Genomic DNA, 19789 nt, shown 5'->3' with positions numbered 1-19789 from the left:
TTTCATTTAAGCTACCAATAGCCAAATTTAAAAAATATCAAAAATAAATTTTACAATTTTTATCTATAATTATTTAAAATTACAAAAATTAAAAAACTATTTATAGTTAATAATGCATAACATTTTTACTTGAAAATTGAATACCAAAATTCTCCGAGTTAATTTTACTGTAACTTAAGAAAAAAGATTAGCGTAAATCCACAAGCAATTATTTTTAATAAGTGGTTGAAATTAAAGTTTAGACACAATGTTGAATATTCTTACATAAATATAATAATGATTTATATCTAAGCAATTTTTGATAATTTATTATAATTCAGAGTATTCAGACAATAATGATAATAGGTAGGTACTTGAAACATTTCATTATAACTTAAATTAAAATTTTCAATATATAAAAAATTATAACTATTTTATTAAGTGTTTACTAGTTTTTTTAAAGTGTTGTTAAAATATATTTTAGACTAGATCAAAAACTTAAGAATTTATTACAAATTTCTACATATATTATTATTATAGGTACTCGTAGTAGTTTTAAAATATAGAAAAACCTAAGCTCAATTTATCAAAATAATGAAAATTTTCTTTGTATCAACAATTTTTAATTTAGATACTGATAAACTGCTATGACTAATTCAAAAGGTAACATTTTTATTTGATGTGATAGCTAAACATTAACAATACAATTTAATAATTAAATATAATATTATTCATACTAATTTTTTTTTTAAATCGTTGTACTCGTAATAATTTGGAATAAATTTTGACTTAATTTATTTATTTTTATTATAAGTTTAAACGAAAAAACTTATTTTTAATAAACAATATAATAAATTATTATTTACATATAATAATATACGTCATAATATTCGTGTAAAGAGTACACATTTCTTAGTCAACCCTCACCCTCAATATTTACTTTGTTAACTTTGAATCCCCAGAAGACCCCCTCAAAATACAAATTACGGTACTTCGACAGTTCCGTAAGATTCCACAAAACAAATTAACACATAACATTTTTGAACAGAAATTTAAAAAATATTATTTTAATTATTCATAATGTTATAATATATTTTATGTGAATTGTGCACCATATATGTTTAAAAGTAAATTAATAAATCTATGATTTTTGTCACAAAAATAATTATATTTACTTAACATTATACAATAAAAATAACCCCTAAAAGATAATATATAGAACAAAAAATTTTAACTAATAACACAAAATTTAAAATTATGCTTTTAAAAATAAATTTTTATTTTATTTACTTCATTAAATTAAGATGTAATTATACTTTTTATATAACTCCTAAACACAAAATTTGAAAATTTAACGTTTTATTTTTCTGAATTTCTATTCATAGATTGTAAAATATTATAAATTTCTATGTAACTTAAAATTTAAACATCAATAACTTATGATTTATAATATTCTTTAGAAATAAAATATTAATTATACTATGTCCATGGTATAACATAAAAGTTGTATTATTAAAAACTCCACCAGTTTAAAAAAAAATTTGAATAGTGTATGTGTCATTTGTGAATTGTAAATTTAATGAAACTATCGTAAATTTATTTTTAAGTAAAAAACAATTATGCTGACAAGCCATATGTACTAATTACAGGTAAAAAATGCTCCATAAGAAATAACAAACGATAATACTTCATAATATAATATTATATATACTTTATGATGGATATTATATAGTATTATTAAAATATGACAAAATATTTATAGAATAAATTTCAATTAAATAAACATTATAAAAGAATCCCAAAAATCGAAATTATTAAATAAAGAAAAATAAGCCTATTGTTATAAATTTTAGTAAGTAAACAAGATAGTAAGATGTACTCAATTTTTAATTTTTTTTTTTAATAAGATTAAAGTTTGAATTCTAAGTTGCTCTTTTTATTATTCCGTTATGAACTATCTAACACTTAAAAACCAGTAAGTGCCTATCTTATTATTTCATACATTATAATTGTAGAATATTAACCAACACAGATAATAAATAAAATACAGGTATGCTCTCAGATATACCTAATAAAAATAAAAAATAATGTGCCTAAATTAATAATCAATCTTAAAAAAATAATCAAGGGATAAAAAATAAAAACAGACCTAGAATAATACAGTAATATAATCATAGAACATAAAATAAGAAATTTGAATATATAGTTTCATTTAATTTATACATGAAATGTCATTGTTCTAGGCACTAAATAATTAAAAAATGAAAAATATTAGTGTAAATATATTTTTTTTCTTAATTACTTAAAGCATTAATATGAAAAACTTGAATGATTTAATTTTAAATTGTTAATAATAATTAAATAAAAAATACAGGAGGAGGTGCAGTTTAAAATAAAATGCAAATTGTAGTTTTTAATCAATACATTTTGTTTTACTAATAAATCTATAGTTTTATTTATTTAAATTTTTTTTCTAATATATTATTATTATGTGTATATTTTATATATACTTAAATTATAATATAATGAAAAATTAATATTTTAGTTTTAAATCTGAATATTAATTAAGTACCTAATAATTATAAATGAACACACTATATGTTTAAAGAAATACCCTACTTAATAATATATATTATTAAAAATATTATTTGCGTAATATATTATAAATTACCATGGTGTAAGATTGATATTTTCCACAATAGAGCTTCAACAGACGATGGACTTGTGCACGTCCAACACGTTGACTGAAAGCGACGACAGCAGCGACAGTACAGCGCCTTGACAACGAATTTCGTATACACCCAACCACGGTACGTTCAGATATAGGTGCGCTTTCGGTCATCGTCGTTTTCATGTTCTAGCATTAGCAGGTAGGTACATAATAATAACAATTTATAACCATACGGGCAAATTGGCAGGGTTTACATAAGTAAGCGTAATTCTTGAATAAAAGAACTCCCCTTTTCCCTCGTCATAATTATAATCCAGGCAAGGCGTGAACATTTATTATGTAATATAATATACATAATATATTGAACATGATGATGATACACCTATAACATGACGTACGGGCATAGTTTAACTGATCATCTAATCAACTAAGGTGTCTGCTGTCTAGGTTTACCTACCAAAGATAAATATTGCATTTATCACGTATACACAATTATAAATTTTATAATGTAGATACTGCTGTTTATGAAAATGTATAAGAGATGTTATTTTTTTTTTTTGAGCTTTTCATAAAAAAACTTCGAAAAATTAAACTAAGTGCGGCTTAATGTATCAATTACATAATAATACAATTTTTTTAGGATTTTATTATAAAGTTTTCAATATTTGTAGCCTGTAGAATCTGTAGATATCTGTTATATAGTATCTATATACCTGCTGAGTACAAATGACTGATCACATATTGTAGGTAACAATGTAATAATAAAAAAAGTTACACAACTTTTAGGTATTTCATCTCAAAATGTGACAAGTTTGGGCACAAAATCATGATACATTTGAGTACTGTAGTAAGTATATAATAAAAATATTTAAATATATGTAGGTTTTTATATATTTATTTTACATTTTTTATGTAAGTTACGTAAAAGTTTATAAGTTAGAAATTATATGCTATGAAATTAAAACTAAAAAGCCGTAAGTGGTCATGCCAACAGCGTGTATGAGCTTTACTTTGAAAAACACAAAGTATCTTCCATGTGCGTTACGCATGGCTATGAAACAAGACTTACTGTACAATAATTATAACTGACTATGATAAAGTACAATATTACATACAATATCAAAAATCCATTTATAATTTTCTAAAAAAATTTTTGAATTGTTAAATTCTAAAATATATTATTTTATTGATTATTATACAAATTTAAAAACGCAGTTTTTCATATATTTGAATTATCATAAATATTATGATTTAATAAACATGCTTGTACATATTACTTTTTTAGTTGTCATCTCCAAAAAAAATCGTTGGGCTCTAAGGCTTGGCAATAAGATTGACCCAAGTCAAAAGCGCAGTAAAAAAAGAGGTGGAAAGCCAAAAGAAAACATACTTTTGTTATTATTAATATAAGCTCAAAATATTTATACTGCATATTAATAAAAAAATCATAAATATCGGTAATTTTAAGTTTTATAAGATAGATCACCATTCAATAATACACAATATAGATATATATTTAGTATAAAATATTACAAATATTATATGACGCTATAATATTACACCAAATAATAGTAATAACTTTGAAAATTAATTTGTATTATTAACAATAACTAATAAGATATGTTTTAAAGTTAAAAATAACTTATGTTTCAATATTTAATCATTTATATTTCATAAGTTCGTTAAAGAAAATTTTAAAAGAAATTTTACGGTAGTTATTATTATTGTTATCATATATACAAAATTAAATAAACTTTTTTATATTAATATAAGATGTAATTTAGATTTTAATAAAATAACTACGTATAAAAATGAAAATATCTAATAGGTATTTAAGAAGTCACTAGTACTAATTGTTAGTTATTATTTTTTAACGATTATATATAAATTAAAATAATATAAAAACATTAGTTTTTTAACAAACAAAAATTCAAAAAAAAATGTTAATTAATTTAAATTAACATTCAAATATCTATGTCTTATTTTAAATAAAAAAAAAAGTTATTTGAGAGGAAGTATAAAAATGTATTAGAACGAAATTTATTAATTGGCCAGAAGCATTGATGGAACTAACTACGACTTTGTTCCTAAACGTGGTATTTTTTTTATAAGATATAGAGTATATGAATCTACATAAAATTTACTTTCAACATAAAAATTAGTACATACTCTAATTATGAGTTACATAATCATTCATTGAACAATTAATAAACTAATAGTGTATTTCTTAACGTTGATTAAATATAATCTATATTAAATATATTTAATCAATATTTTTAATCACGATTTAGTGACCATTGATCAATTTATTAAATTAAAGTATCTAAACTGAAAATGAGTAAGTGTTTTAAACAACTTAGGATAGTTATATTAAATAAGTTTAAAAATAATTACTGATAACTTTTGAACATTATTTAATTATGAAGACTTCGTTAAGAATTTATTTTAATGGAAAATATTGTTACTATACATTTGAAACTCGTATAATACCTACGTTAATAATATAAAAACATAAATATTTTCTAATAAATAGTACATAATATGATGATTAAAATGTTGTTTTATATGAATTAATTCAATATATTTTCTTTATAAATAATATATATATATTTAAAAGGTTATTTAAATTCGATCTAGATATGTAATATCAAGTATCAATTTCAATTATATAGTGGATACGGTAAAACAGTTACATAATATATAATAGGTATATAAACAAATATATTCATTGAGTAACTGTGTAAGTTATAAATATATAATGCTGGATGCATATAAGTTCCTAGTAGTAAATATTATACGTATATTTAATATTTATATTAAATATACTATATTACTAGATGCAGTATTTTCAGTAATAGAATGTTGGATTTAACCGTCGTTATTTATTCGGAAAATTCCTACTAGGTACCGTTCAGAACACTGCTATAAAGATTTTTAAAGAATAATTTATTTAAGTTTTTATTTAAGTAATAAGATTCTACTCAAAAATCAGTTTTCACTTAGAAAAATTACACCGAATATGAAAACATAGAGTCAAACAACCAGAACTATCTAAGCATTTATGATTGACAAATTCTGAACATGTAGTCCAATGTTTCTCAACCAGTGTGCCACCGAATAAATCCAAATGTGTCATGAAGTATATTAAATGGCATAAAATGTGCAAAAATTTTTGACATTATTTGTAAAACTTCATAGGTATTATTTGACATAATTTCTATGATGATTAAAAATAAGTTATCTATTATCGATACTTTTATTTTAAGTATACATCACCAATTAAAATTAATTATCTATTAAACATCACCCATATCCTATTTATTTTTTTTTATCGTTAAGTATAAAATATTTTAATACAAAGACTGAGAAACACTGTTTTAATCTAAAGTAATGTCATTACTTTTAGCGACTTATTTTAATACTTAAAGCAGACACACGTTAATTATTCACTTATTCCTCATTGCATATTATACACGATATATTTGAAATTAAAAATGGAAAATCGAATGAGAGAACATGATTTAATAAACTCAATTCTGACAGATGTATTGACTGTACCTATTGTGTATAACATTACATTATTAAATTATAGAGCATTATTGTATTAATTAATATTAGATTCTGAGATTAAAGTATGTGTAATATTTTTATGTCACAATCATTATTTTGAGTACTAAAAAATAAAAATAATTCAATCTTAATTTTTGAGGAATTTTTTTTGTGTAACAAAAAAAATCTAGCTATTACTTTAAGAGTAAAAAAATTTTCTTAGTGCTTTTTAAAATTACCGAGAAAAAAAGCTTACCGAAGTATCACATACATTTTTTATGACCATTAAAAATTCAAATGTTTACGATATTGCAGTATATTGTAAATATAATTATTATTATTTCTCCTTCAACAATTTTTGATATTTTGTTGTAATTCTAAAACAAATAACTGTAGACCCAAAATTTTCTTCAAATATTAATATTATCCTATTGTGTAAATGATAAAATTTTCATGATATGTTAACTCTTTAAAATAATTATTTTAAGACATTGGAAATTAAAATTTTTTTTTTTAATTATTATACATTTTTTCACTAAATTATATAGTTTTAAAGTACAGAACAAGATCCTAAATAAGATCTTAAATATAAAAAAATTTTAAAAATACATAGGTATCTATGTGCAATTTTTCTGTATTTTACTGATTGTTTTGTTATAAGTTATAATTCAAAAATATTATTCGCAAAAACCTATAACTTTTACGTACATATGAACTTGACTACTAATTACTAACTATGCGCAATGACATTTTCAAAACATGTAGAATAATTTTAAAATATTACCTTTTTATAACACTAATTCACGCTGTTCCAAAAAAAAAAAAAAAATCCTTGTTGTAAATAACGTTATGATATTTTCTTTTCAAAAATTTGTTGGTTAAACTCTTAATTGCTAGATGCAGATTTCAAGTTCATGTATTAAGCTTGTACATGATTAATGAAAATGGTCAATACACTTTTAGCTAGGTGTGCTTATAAGTTACAATGTATAACTTATGTAACTATAAGAATTTAGAATTGTAAGTCTTATCAGCTATGTTAGAACACCAGTGGTAAGTTAAAAAAAATTATTAACATAACTATTAGCATCGTTTAGCCACACGGCCATTCGCTTGAATTTCGTATTTTCGAACTGTTTGCTTGGAGGTAGTTTGGAATTCCGAACATTTTTCTTCCACGCACAAAGATATCATACGTATACACAAAACGTTTCGATAGCGACTCGTACAACCGTGTGATACAGAGTGACCGGAGGAGAAAACACCAACCAGCCAATCAAAATCGCCCACATTACTTATGATTACAATATCTACCGGAGGTTGACACAACGCGTATATTTTTTGAAAACGATTCGAAGATTGGTGAAATTAATTCAATTTTTACTTCGCGGAAAGTGTTTGTTTGTGAAACACTATGTTGTAAAAATGAATTCATGTATTATCAAGTTTAAGCTATTGATTCGTTAGGGAAAAAGTAAAATACCTGTTCGACGGTTTTTAATTTCTAGTCACTGGTAAAGTTATCTCGTCGTCTTATTGGTTTTATTGTTGCACAAAAATTAATTTTATAAAATGATTTTGAATTACGTTCAATTCATCGTTTACAATTTATTGTCGTTATCCATTTTGGTATACTGCAAGTAAGTATATAAACCTATGTAAAAATATATTAAGTATAATATATATATATATATATATAAAGCATAAAATATTTTGTATTGTTAGTATTATGTTAATGGCGTAACGTCTAAAATGAATAGGATGCAATTCTGTGTATATTGTCCATAAATATACAGAAGGTATAAATAAGACATTTGTGTACCGTGTTGAGTAGTTTTATAAACAAATTAAAGAAACGTGATAATTGATACTTAATTACATGTTGCCCTTTAATGATTGTCATAGTTATATAACCTATACTCTGTAAAAAAGTAGATATTCATAATGTTGTATACATACAATGATATAAATAAAATTTGCCTGTATTCTAATCACAATATTTAAAAGTTTTTATTAGGTACTACCGATGTTTTAAAATACTTACCTACCTATGCTTTTTATTATGTTAGTATTCATTTTGTAGATGAAGAATCTGTCTTAGTTATGGATTATAATTAAAACTATAAAACGGCTTTATTTTTACGTATAAAAATATATTAAATGTTATTAAAGTATATTTTTCTTTTTAATTTTTTAATAGTTATAATATTATGCAGAAACTTTTATTAGTCTAATCATACCATTAATCATTTAATTTATTAGTATATCTATGTATTATATTGTGTATAAAATTGTACTATAGACTTTTGATTGTCCGTGGACTTCTATATAACTATAAGAGTTATGTTTAATCTGTACTTATAAAAATTCATTATATTCCCATATTTCAGTTTATTTAATTTAAAAAACTTTTCAAATTTCAAAATATACCCCAGATATTATTGATGGACAATGTCTTGTCCTACTCAGTGATTTTAAAATTGAAAATAAATAAAAACAAATTTAATGATTTTCCTCCCAATGTGAACATTTGCTTATCTGTGATTTCTTCGCTATCCTGTTCCATGGATAACTGATAGCTTTCAGTAGTAAAATAAATATTTTACCTATAATGACAAATACTAGATAATATCAATTATATAATTTTAAAAATAAAACATTTTGTTTTATTCTATTATTCTAGTTAATTTGAGCAACAACTGAATATAATTTAAGATGATACATAAAATATTACTTAATCATCATCTAAAATACCTATTGTACATTAAAAAAAAAATAAATATTTTTAAATACTATACCTCAATTAAATTAAAGGATAATAATTGTTAATTTTTTATATTTTTAAAAAAATAATACTTATAAGTATGTTAATTTATTTTATTTTATTTATAATTATCTGATACAAATATAATTTAATCTTTTTTTCATACTGTAAGTTAAATTATCATGTTATCAAAATATTTATTCAAGTATTCTCAGTATAAAATATTAAGAACTTACAAATAATATCAGATATTTAATATAATATACTACAAAATAAGTATCTACTTTAGAGTGCCATCATTGCTCTATTAATTGGTAGAAAATAAAGTTATTTTACATACAATATGTCTTTTATTGTATGTCAAGTGATTTTATTTTTATTTTTTAGAATCTATATAATATATAACATAATAAAATAATTAATTACTACTATAAAATATGTTTTTTTTTTAATTATTCATAGTACTAAAATAACTGGTTGATAATTTCTTTGCTACTGGAAGTCTTAACATAAAAGTATATGTTATTAAAATGTGAAAATACCTTACCTTACTAACATACCTTAATAGCTTAGTCATAGCCTGAGATTTATAAAATGTATGAATCAGAATATAAAAAGTAGATGCATTAGATCAAAACAATGCTTTTCATTATAAAAAAATAAATAGATTTAATAGATTTATTTGTATCTCTATTAGGTATTAAAGACAGTATTTAGATATAAGACAGTCAAATAATAATTCAATTAATAAAACAACAAAATTAAAATAAATCTAAAAATAATCATGGTCTATTATCAAAAATAATAACTTAAAGGTATTAGACAATGATATAATTACTTTCTTGCATTAAAAATTATCTTCGAATTATCGACATTCCTAGATACACTTTTTTTAATGATAAATGAAAACAAAACAGTTAATTTAATACTTTGAGTGATTGATTTAACATGGGATATGATATAAAGAAAAAACAAAATTTATATCAACCCAGTGGTTAACAATTTGACATATTATTCCAACTAAATAAAACAACAAATTATTCATAACAACATTAGTGTGTATTTATTTAAATTTTTTTAAATTATTTATAATATAAATATACTTTAGGCTTTATACTTATAATATAAAGCCTAAGGATTAAAAAGATTTTCAACATTATTTAGAATTTTTATCTTTTAAAAATTTTAATATATAGATGTATCTACTTAAATTTATATTGTTTTTGTGAATTTATACATAAGCTTTGATCCCAAATTAAACTAATTCAATTTAAAAAATAATGTTGCTTTATTTTTAAGAAAATATTTTATAAGAATATGTAGATGTAATACATTCATTATACCATCATACATTATTATTACAGTTCAAATGACTACTATGATATATTAAATGTACCACGTACAGCCAAGCAGAATCATATTAAATCAGCATTTAGGAAAATGGCTAAACAGCTTCATCCAGATAAAAATCGAGATGATCCAGAAGCTTCAGAAAAATTTTCAAAGTTACGAAACGCATATGAAGTATTATCTGATGAAAGAATGCGTAAAGACTATGATAGATGTGGTGAACAGTGTGTTAAAAAGGACAATATGGCTGCTGGTCATGATCCGTTTGCTAGTTTCTTTGGAGACTTTGGTTTTCATTTTGATGAATCACCTGGACAAAAAGAAATTCCTAAAGGTGGAACTATAGTTCTTGACTTGCATGTTTCTTTAGAAGAATTATACAATGGAAACTTTGTACAGGTAAAAATATATAATCATTTCCTTAGTTTATAAAATATTATTTTTATAATCATAAATATAATTGTATTATTTAGGTAACAAGAAACAAACCTGTTATAAAACCAGCTCATGGTACAAGACAATGTAATTGTCGCCAAGAGATGATCACTAAACAATTGGGGCCAGGAAGGTTTCAAATGATGCAACAAAATGTTTGTGATGAATGTCCCAATGTGAAGTAAATTATTATTTTTTTAATAAAAATTTTATAACTCCTATAAGTTTTCAAAACTTAACTTTCATATTATTACAATCTAAAAATACTCTTAAACATAATATTTTAAAATTTTATTGTAGAATGGTTACCGAAGAAAATATGTTAGAAATAGAAATAGAACCGGGTATGAAAGATGGCCAAGAAACCAAGTTTACAGCAGAAGGAGAACCGCATATTGATGGAGAACCAGGCGATCTTATTTTTAAAATAAAAACATCACCTCATTCAGTTTTTGAAAGGAGAGGAGACGATTTATACACTAATCTAACTATTTCTTTACGGGTACTTAAGACAAGTATTAATTTATACTTATAAAACTATTTAATGAAAATGATTCAAGGGAATATATTTCTTTTATATCTAGGTTATTATATTGAATTTGATAGTTTTTGTGCATTATAAATATGAAATTTTAAAAATATTTATAAATTATGATAAAATAAAACTTGAAAGTATTATAATGTATTATATTATTTACTATACTATATTATAACATTTATACTTTTTTTTTTTTTAATTAAAATTTTTTATTTGAGTCTTAAGCCTTATATATCATTCAAAATATATTTCAATTGAGTTTAAAAAAAAAAATGTAATGAACGATTTAGTCATATCACAATTAAAATAAATACATTGCTTTGGCTCTTTGTAAACATTTTTTTTTTCACTGTATAATAAATAAAATTAATATGTATTAAGTTTAAACAATATGTGTCATCAATTAATTCTAATAAATAATTTATTTATAGGACGCATTAATTGGCTTCCAAACTGAGATAACCCAATTAGATGGTCGTAAAATTCTTATAGAACGAAATACTGTAACCTGGCCTGGAGCAAAAATTCGTAAAAAGGGTGAAGGTATGCCTAACTATGAAAACAATAATCAACATGGTTATCTCATCATCACTATTGACGTCCAGTTTCCTAAAACTAACTTCACTGAACAAGATAAAGAAGGTAACCTTAATATTTGTTTTAATTGAAATTGCATTAAATATTAACTATTTAACAATAATACCAGATTTTAAATATATATTATACATTTTATATTATACGTTTGACATAACTAAGTAAAGAGAAGGCAATTTATCAAAACTGTCATCTATCGAGTAATAATAAAATTTAATATCTGTCAACAGCTTGATAAACCAAACTGGCTCAACTATAATTGTTTAATGCAAAATAATAGCAACTTCCCTAGTCTTGCTCCTTAATTTCTATACAATTAGTTTATAAAAACTAAACCAAAATTCATAAATTAAAGATTTAAAAAAACTCTTTTTTACCATGATAATAATAAATACCAATATAAGTTATGTAATATAAAATGTTCTAAAGAAGACATTATTCCCATACTTGTTATTATTTTTTTTTTTTTTTTTTTTTTGAGTTTAACAATTTATACAAATTATGTATAATAAGCTTAAGTGTTAACAAAATTAAGATTACAGCCAGAAAACATGAAGAAGAAGTCACCCACTGGTTGTTTTTATCTTATAAAAATATAATATTGCAAATTGTTGTTCAGTAAAACTAATTAGTATTATTAACTTTAATATTAGAATGAATTGACCTATTATAAAAGGTAATAATACACAAATAGTTTTACTAATCACAAATTTGATGTGTTGTTTTATTTTTTTCTAAGACAGAGCTAACACACACAGAATATATAACATCCTCTTTATTATTATTTATGGCAAGATTAGTTAAAATATTATTATGTTTAAAATCAAGTTGCATACAAAATGTAATGTCAATCACAGAAATTAAAAAATTACCATTATGATTTTAAAATATAATTAAATTATTTCAATAAATTACCAGCTAAAATAATATAACAGAATTTATTACATTTAATATTTCATATGTTTATTTTCCAGATCTCAAAAGAATATTGGGCGATAACTCGATCAATAAATTATACAATGGTCTAGATGGATACTGAGGAGACGAATATCTTTCAAGTCATAAGTGCCACAAAAGATATTTTACTTTTTATAAATCTGTGATGTATATGGTGTAGATTTATATTTAAATTATTTACTAAAATAAATGTGTGCTTATGAAATTATTTATAAAGTTAATTATGCAATGTGCATACCAATTTGGTTTATACCAAATAATTAAATAATAAATAAGGGTTTTGTAAATTTTTTATTCGCAATAGGCACTTTATAATTACTGACCTTAAAATATGTATATATTTATGTAAGCTATTTTATATAGTATTAATTACAAAATACACTTATTATCCATTTCATTTGTGTATTACCCGATCCAAATACATTTAAAATGGTAAAAACTAAGACATTTTCTTAAAAATTTAAAGAATTATATAGAGTATCAAATTAATTGTTGTCAAAAACTCTAATTATTATTGATTTTAGAATTCATATAAATCATTTTGGAGAAGCTTTTGGAGGTATTTTCTTCCAGTCATCGTGTTTTTTGCTTATAATTTTGACCTGTCTAATATGTATGCTATTATTATTTCTTATGATATAATATATTGTCCCGAGACATTAGGATTGTATTTCTATACAATTTATAATCTCAAGATTAAATATATCAATAATCTATGTTTTAATTTATTATTAAAACCTAAATTAAGTTGTTTAATGATTTGTCACATTTTATACTTTACTTATCTTTTAATTTTTAAGTTATTGTTTTATTTTCAACTTTTCATTGATTGTTTCTCATAAAAGTTAATTACATATTCCTAATAATTTTTAAATGTTATCATTTTTTATTTAATTTTAAGAATAATTTAAATTATCAAATTATTAATCCTTCAAAGAATGTAGAATATTTAACGTGATAATACCGTAACTTTAATATAAAACTAATTTAAAATAATAAAAATATCAAAATTGTCGATTACAACTCACTTCCTAAATTATTTGTTTTCTGGAAATTTCAGATGAATTACTATCACATAAATCCATTTATGTGAGATTATAAATTATCAGCTCATCAGATTAATTAAATTCTACTGTAGTATATTTAACTTAAAAAAAAAATTAATCTTTTACAATGTATAACTTATAATAGTTTCTAAGATTTTTGAACAATGTTATGACATCTCTCAAGTATATTGTCTAGCCTGAAAGTGTGATCACATAAACTAACAAGATCTTTTAACAAATGTTTTAACATAATAATACATAGTAAAATATAATATTGTCCTATCAAAAAAATGATAGCTGTACAAAAAATATTGTGCTAATTTTAAGCAATACAATGAAACTTTAATAGAACAAACTTCCATTTAACAAAATATTTTTGAGGACCAAACCAAATTGGAAACAAATTTAATTACAATTAAAGAATTTATCATTGGTGAGACATACTTATTATTCAATGCACTATGCACTCTTATGTTGAAATCAATTTTCCTTGCCAGTTTATTCAATATATTAATTAATATTAACAATAATTAAACAGTTCTGACCGATTCTAAGATATGATGATTTTTTATTAGTTGGTATAAAAAGATTAATATTTATATTACACTGTTTATACAAATTTATGTTTAAAAGAAAATTTTGAGGGATGTTGCTTAAATAAATATTCAAAAACATTAAAATTGTTAAACCTAAAACGCTAGATACATCAAACACAATTTTACAAAAACTTACTTAGAAAGTTTACATTTCTTGAATTTTGACTGTTTAATGTCGCAAGTAAAGAAATAACAAATTATAACTAATAAAAAAAAAATTGTAAAAATATACATTTGAATTATAATTTATTAAAAAATGTTTATGTAACGGTAATATGCAAAAATATGTTTACATAACAGTTAAAAATAATATAGTCCATAACTAACAAAATAAAGAAATAAAATAAAAGTATATTTTCATAAATATTCATATTTATAATAATAAATAATAGTACATAATAATTTATTTATTTATCATTAATAAGTTTGATAATTATTATACTGAACACGGGCGTTTTGGCGTCAACCAATATTTTTAAAAGATATTTAAAGAATTTATTTTGTTAAATATTACAGTTAATTTTAAATCAAAAAATTGGTGTAAAAATGTAACTAAGGAATAACAAAATTCTTTAAGGACATTCAAATAATTTATATGGTACAGTATTCATTTATGATTGGAATATGATTAAAGACGAAATCATGTCAGACAAGAAAGGTCGAGTGTTATCTACATTGTGACAATAAAAGTTAAACTTGCAAATCATTTGATAGTTCGGTATCATTTGATATAATTTAAAAACACATCTTTAGTAAGTGCTCACAATGTTTGCAAACAGCCTAATATAAAATTGAGAAAATTCAATTAAATCGTACAAAAAACCACTTATTACTTTTAAGAGATATTGTAAATAATGTTTGATGTTTCGTTAAAATAATTATTTTTAACACATCAACTTAATATAAATTCTATTTTGATTTCAAATTAACTTTGATATTAGACACAATAATAAATTATTTGAAAGAACTGAAATATTGATCAACGGTAACGCCAAAATATCCTAGATCATTGTTATATGTGTTTATTTTGTCTTAATTCCTATTGCATAAGTCTATTCAACTATGCAATGATCACAGTATTATTTCGTTTTTATAACTTCTGGTTAAAGTCTTGTAAGGCAACACAATGCTGTTCAATAACACCACCTCAGATTCGACATTGACTCCACAACCTAAATAATGACAGTAATTATTTAATAATGCAATAATGATTATACAAACAAAACCAACCAAGTATAGTTATAGATGGATTGAGCCGACCGTCCAAGGCGTTAAATAAAGGCAGCTGAGGTGTCATTTTGGCATAAGCAACATTAGGATTAGGATCTGAACACGCTGCGCTACCTTCTACACGGCACCAGGCACCAACTTTAGCACGTCTACCAATAATACTGTGCATCACCTAAGTACATTAATTTGTAAAATACTTTAAATGTGATATCTAACTAAAAAAAGTACATTATTATAATTATATACAGTTCAATTAAACGTTTTCTAAACATTGATAATTAACCCAATTACCAATTTAAAATGACAGATGTTTTATGTGCCTTTAATAAATTATTTTTATTTTAGCTAAAAAATTAATTGATTTAATATTAAAACTTAAACACTGAATCTTAAATTTAGTACAATACTAAAGCTGATCATTTTAAGAAGAAAATTTTTTTGAATATAATATATTATATAGTAATGTGGTTAACACACAATATCCAAAAAAAATAACAATATTAATTTACAAAAAAAGAAATGCATTTAAAACACCTAATTATTAACTACCTATATTACCTATATACATTGTACAATTGTATTAATTAAACAATTAATTGCAACATATTGGTTTCAAATAAATTTTTATATTAAAATATTTTTTTCAATATTAATAGAGTATTTTATTACCAAACTATGTTGACCAATTACAGCATCTTGTAGCACAATAGACTCCTTGATACGTACACCTTGATCAATACACGCTCCTTCCCCTACACTTACATTTGGACCCAGCTATTAATAATAAAAAAAAAACAATGTTAATATAGATACTACAAATTAAATTACTGCTAATTTACTAGACTTTTTGAGAAATTGATAGTATTTTGTAAAATATTATAAAATAGAATAAATAAAAAATAAAGTACTAACTAATGCAGTTGGGTGCACTTGAGCAGATGGATGAACATACACATTCCCAATTGTCGAATATCCACCTTTAGGATCTGCAGTTGCCAATCGACATTTTACTGGTGAAGGCAAAGGCAAATCAATTACTGACTCTCGTTGAAGTAATCGCTGTCTTTGTTGGCGCAATGCTAAGTAGTGACGATTTGCATAGATTGCTGCACCAGCAGTTTTCAACTGAGACCACCAGTTACGAGTAGTTGCTGCAAGTACCACTCCACCACGAATCGCATCTTTCTTTGTTCTACCACTCCCATCACCACCACTACTAATACTACTACAACTGCTTCCAGATTCCCCTGCCAACCTACGTAGTACATCTTGCTCCATCCACATGACCATAGCAGCAGCAACTCGTTCTTCAGTCGGCTTTTGTTGCTGCTGTTGGTTATTATTATTTTTATTATTGCTGTAAATAGAGTAAAATTCACTTGTAAATTAAAGAACTTATAAATTCTTACTGTGTTTGCCTATTACCAAGTAGTATACCTGGTAGTATGCTGTTGATTACCATTTCCATTACTGTTTAACATTTCTAAATGAATATCTGCTATAGTGTCAAATAGCCGTGGAGAACACAAATAAACACCGCAATTCACTGTGTTTGAAACAAATGTAGATGGCTTTTCAACATAATGCTGTATGATATTTGTTTCTTTGTCTACAACCATGCAACCTATACAAGTATAGATAATTGATTAAAGACAAAATGAATAACAACAAATTATTTTGGTTATTAAATTATTCAATCACATAAATATTAATAATATATTAAATAACATACCATAGTGAACAGATTGTTGACGAGTGGTTTCAGTAGCCATGACAGTGATTAGCACTGGTTGTTTTTGTTGGTGCTGTGACTGATGACTATTGTTATTGAAGTGCATGTTAAGCATCTCATCTAATGGAAAGTCAGCACAAACATCACCATTCATTACAAAAAATGCTTGCACTTGTTCACTACCACTATTGTCTAATGGAGCAAGAATCGTATCACGAAAATGATACAGGCCACCAGCTGTGCCCAAAGCATCAGGTTCGCGAAGATACCTATAAACAGCACAATTGTTTGAGAATTAACACAAAACAAAAAACATAAGAAACACAATAATATGTTTGTGATGAAGTATTAGTTGACAAAACAGTACCTAATTCGCAGAGATGGATAGCTCTGAGTAGCAGTAAGTAAGAAGTCTGAAAGTTCGTCGTCCCCATAATATCCCAATAAAAGCACCTCAGCGACACAATACTTGCCGACATTGCTATTACTGTCATCTTCGGGAATTTGACTCCGTTTTTGGCCCAAGCGGTAACATGCATCTATGTGATGTTGAACAACAGGTAAGCCAGCTACGGGGAACAGCGGCTTAGGTACATCCAATGAAAGGGGCCGGAATCGGGTGCCTGTAACAATTCAAAGATTTGATAACAAAATCACAATGAATATATGTGGTGGAGTAAAAATATTATAATATTTACCTTTAGACGGGCCACCGATTAATATCACGGCTTTCAACATGATTGTTTGTACCTACTATCTACTGAGTTCGAAGTAAAAAGCGTTTATTTTCGACGACGACAAACAAAGTTAATTATTAATATTGTTTATTGCAGAGAACAGTAGGTTCTACACACGGGACGTGGTGCCATGCCACGAATACAATTCTGAGATACCACTGTCGAAACGTTTGTTGTTACTACACAACTGTTACAACAATTATTATCGGAAATATCATGGACGCCGAAACCGCTGAAAAATAAAAGCGATTGTATATTATTATTACAAGAAACAACAGATAAGTAATGTGACTACTCAGACTTAGTACTTACAGTGCGTTATCGTCAGTGACGTATGGAAAATCGACAGATAAACTCAACAGTCAGCAACGAAAAATAAATAACAGTGAGAATAATAGCATTTTCACGTCAGGCCTGTTGAGGGCAACGGTTGATTTGATCAGCTATCGTAATCAAAAACATTGTTAACGAGTCATAAATGTTATCACGTGTAGAGTTGTTATCAATCAGTCGACGCCACAGAACTATAATAATAATAATAATATTATATGTTTAGGTAATTTAAAATGTTTATAAAGAAAACAATTACATTTAACAATTTAAATATATTTATTTTTATTAAATATAAATAACTAAAGGTACTTGTTTAGTTATAAATGTATAATAATATTATTGTTGCTCTAAAAAGTAAAAAATACAAATAAAAAATATTTAAATGTATGTTTATAATTGTACCTATAATATAATACTTTTTTTAGAACTTCATTTGTTTTTACGGAATTATTTATACCTATTTTAATTACAAATATTACAATACCAGTTATTAATATTAACAAATAACAGTGTTATAATTATTTACATTAAGTATTAAAATAATATAATTCATTTTCACATAATTTATATATTATATTTGAAAATAAACCTAGTAGAAAAAATCTAGTCCCATCGCGAGACTTAACTTTTCAATAGTTAACGTTTTTAATTAGATTTTTCTCAAATCCTGTCTCCTACTTAGGGTATTCACTTCGAGTTAAATCAGTCCCTTGTGTAGTTGTGTAACATAAATACAGTCATACAGATATTTGAGATATTGCATATTACCTGATTAGGTACCTAATACAGATATTGATAAAACAAAGATTAATAATAATATGCAGTTAGCAAATTAACATGAATGTAAACATCTCTTTTTGACAATTATTTGACATTTATAATATTATTACAAGTCCTGCCTTACAATATAGGTTTTAATATGGATAAAATGTATAAATTCAACGTTATGTCGTTACCCAAGTAGTTCAGTCTTAATATACCTAGTTACTATAGTAAACAAAGGTACCTAATTATTAAATAGATAATTCAAAAGTTAATTTCTTTAATTTTTTTAACTATTATTATAATTACTTCCTACTTTATAACATACGCATCTAGTTAAAGAATCCAGTATAACAATCAAATATTTTAATTAACTATTAAAGAATATTTATGTTTTGTATTTATAAATATATGATAGGTAATTTATTAAATATATTTTTGTTAAATCAATACACAATTTTAATAGATGACTAAATTTAACTCTAGATGGTATTGAACATTAATTAATTTTATTTA

General features: G+C 23.9%; 3 protein-coding genes across 4 annotated transcripts in view; 1 reads left to right on the top strand and 2 right to left on the bottom strand.

Moving 5' to 3' along the window:
* The window catches only part of LOC112595135, a 41098-nt gene extending 38277 nt beyond the window's left edge, over window positions 1-2821 (bottom strand). The window contains exon 1 of the mRNA XM_025340227.1: window positions 2651-2821. Coding sequence (XP_025196012.1) covers window positions 2651-2821 — 171 coding nt within the window. The remainder of the gene's footprint in view (window positions 1-2650) is intronic.
* A 4681-nt stretch (window positions 2822-7502) lies between these two features.
* On the top strand, window positions 7503-13131 carry LOC112595134 (dnaJ homolog shv). Its single transcript, XM_025340226.1, has 6 exons — window positions 7503-7839; window positions 10328-10712; window positions 10787-10929; window positions 11049-11250; window positions 11718-11928; window positions 12855-13131. Exons 1-6 carry the CDS (start codon window positions 7772-7774, stop codon window positions 12917-12919), a joined length of 1074 nt encoding a protein of 357 aa, XP_025196011.1. The 5' UTR covers window positions 7503-7771; the 3' UTR covers window positions 12920-13131.
* A 2241-nt stretch (window positions 13132-15372) lies between these two features.
* On the bottom strand, window positions 15373-18632 carry LOC112595133 (mannose-1-phosphate guanyltransferase alpha-A). 2 transcript variants are annotated; one of them, XM_025340224.1, is made up of 9 exons: window positions 18491-18632; window positions 18140-18410; window positions 17809-18064; window positions 17442-17710; window positions 17135-17333; window positions 16622-17066; window positions 16379-16483; window positions 15710-15881; window positions 15373-15651 (listed from the first exon to the last, which is right to left on the bottom strand). In XM_025340224.1, exons 2-9 carry the CDS (start codon window positions 18177-18179, stop codon window positions 15551-15553), a joined length of 1587 nt encoding a protein of 528 aa, XP_025196009.1. In that variant the 5' UTR covers window positions 18180-18410; window positions 18491-18632; the 3' UTR covers window positions 15373-15550. The 2 variants fall into 2 exon arrangements, with proteins under 2 accessions (XP_025196009.1, XP_025196010.1); XM_025340225.1 differs by having other exon boundaries at window positions 17147-17333.
* Between the last annotated feature and the right edge of the window lie 1157 nt (window positions 18633-19789).

This window comes from Melanaphis sacchari, unplaced genomic scaffold (genome assembly GCF_002803265.2).
Source record: "Melanaphis sacchari strain LSU unplaced genomic scaffold, SCAv2.0 Contig25_pilon_pilon, whole genome shotgun sequence".
Taxonomy (NCBI): domain Eukaryota; kingdom Metazoa; phylum Arthropoda; class Insecta; order Hemiptera; family Aphididae; genus Melanaphis; species Melanaphis sacchari.
Note: the sequence above shows the minus strand (reverse complement) of the source record. Positions and strands in the feature narration are given on the sequence as shown.